General features: G+C 67.3%; 1 protein-coding gene across 1 annotated transcript in view; it reads left to right on the forward strand.

The window, feature by feature from the left end:
• Positions 1 to 648, forward strand: part of DNAH17 (dynein, axonemal, heavy chain 17) — a 76,281-nt gene that overhangs the window by 63,460 nt on the left and 12,173 nt on the right. Inside the window, 1 exon segment of the mRNA XM_014531725.1 lies at positions 4 to 208. Coding sequence (XP_014387211.1) covers positions 4 to 208 — 205 coding nt within the window.

The raw sequence follows: 648 nt of genomic DNA on the forward strand, positions 1-648 counted from the left end.
CAGGTACATCAAGATCGGCGACAAGGAGGTGGAGTACCACCCGCAGTTCCGCCTCATCCTGCACACCAAGTACTTCAACCCCCACTACAAGCCCGAGATGCAGGCCCAGTGCACGCTCATCAACTTCCTGGTCACCCGGGACGGCCTGGAGGACCAGCTGCTGGCCGCCGTGGTGGCCAAAGAGCGCCCGGACCTGGAGCAGCTGAAGGTGCAGCCAGAGTCGGTCATGGGCAGCCGGGCGGCTCGAGGAGGGACCCTCCCCCCCCCCACCCGCCCCCCATGAGGATCCCTGGCTCTGGGCCTCCCTGGGAAGGTGCCTCGTACAACATCCCTTCTCCCGGCTGCTGCTCCTGTAACTCCACCAAACACCAGTCCAGTGGTGCCCCACGGCCTACAGTGCCACCCATTGCCCCGCAGCCTGGCCTGGCTGCCCGCCCCTGTGTGCCTGCCATGCTCTCGTGTGCCTGCCACACCCTGATGCGTTGGCCACACACTGGGCTCAGAGGGGACCCAGGCCACACACCTCCCCACGGTTCCGGGGCCTTCCACATGGTGACCGATGACCCGCAGCCAAAGGGGCCACAGGCGCTGCACTGCTCGGGGCTCCCTGCCCCCCGGCTTTCGTTCAAGGCCCCCCACCCCACCCCT

Source organism: Myotis brandtii, unplaced genomic scaffold (assembly GCF_000412655.1).
Source record: "Myotis brandtii unplaced genomic scaffold, ASM41265v1 scaffold825, whole genome shotgun sequence".
In the NCBI taxonomy this organism is placed as follows: Eukaryota; Metazoa; Chordata; class Mammalia; order Chiroptera; family Vespertilionidae; genus Myotis; species Myotis brandtii.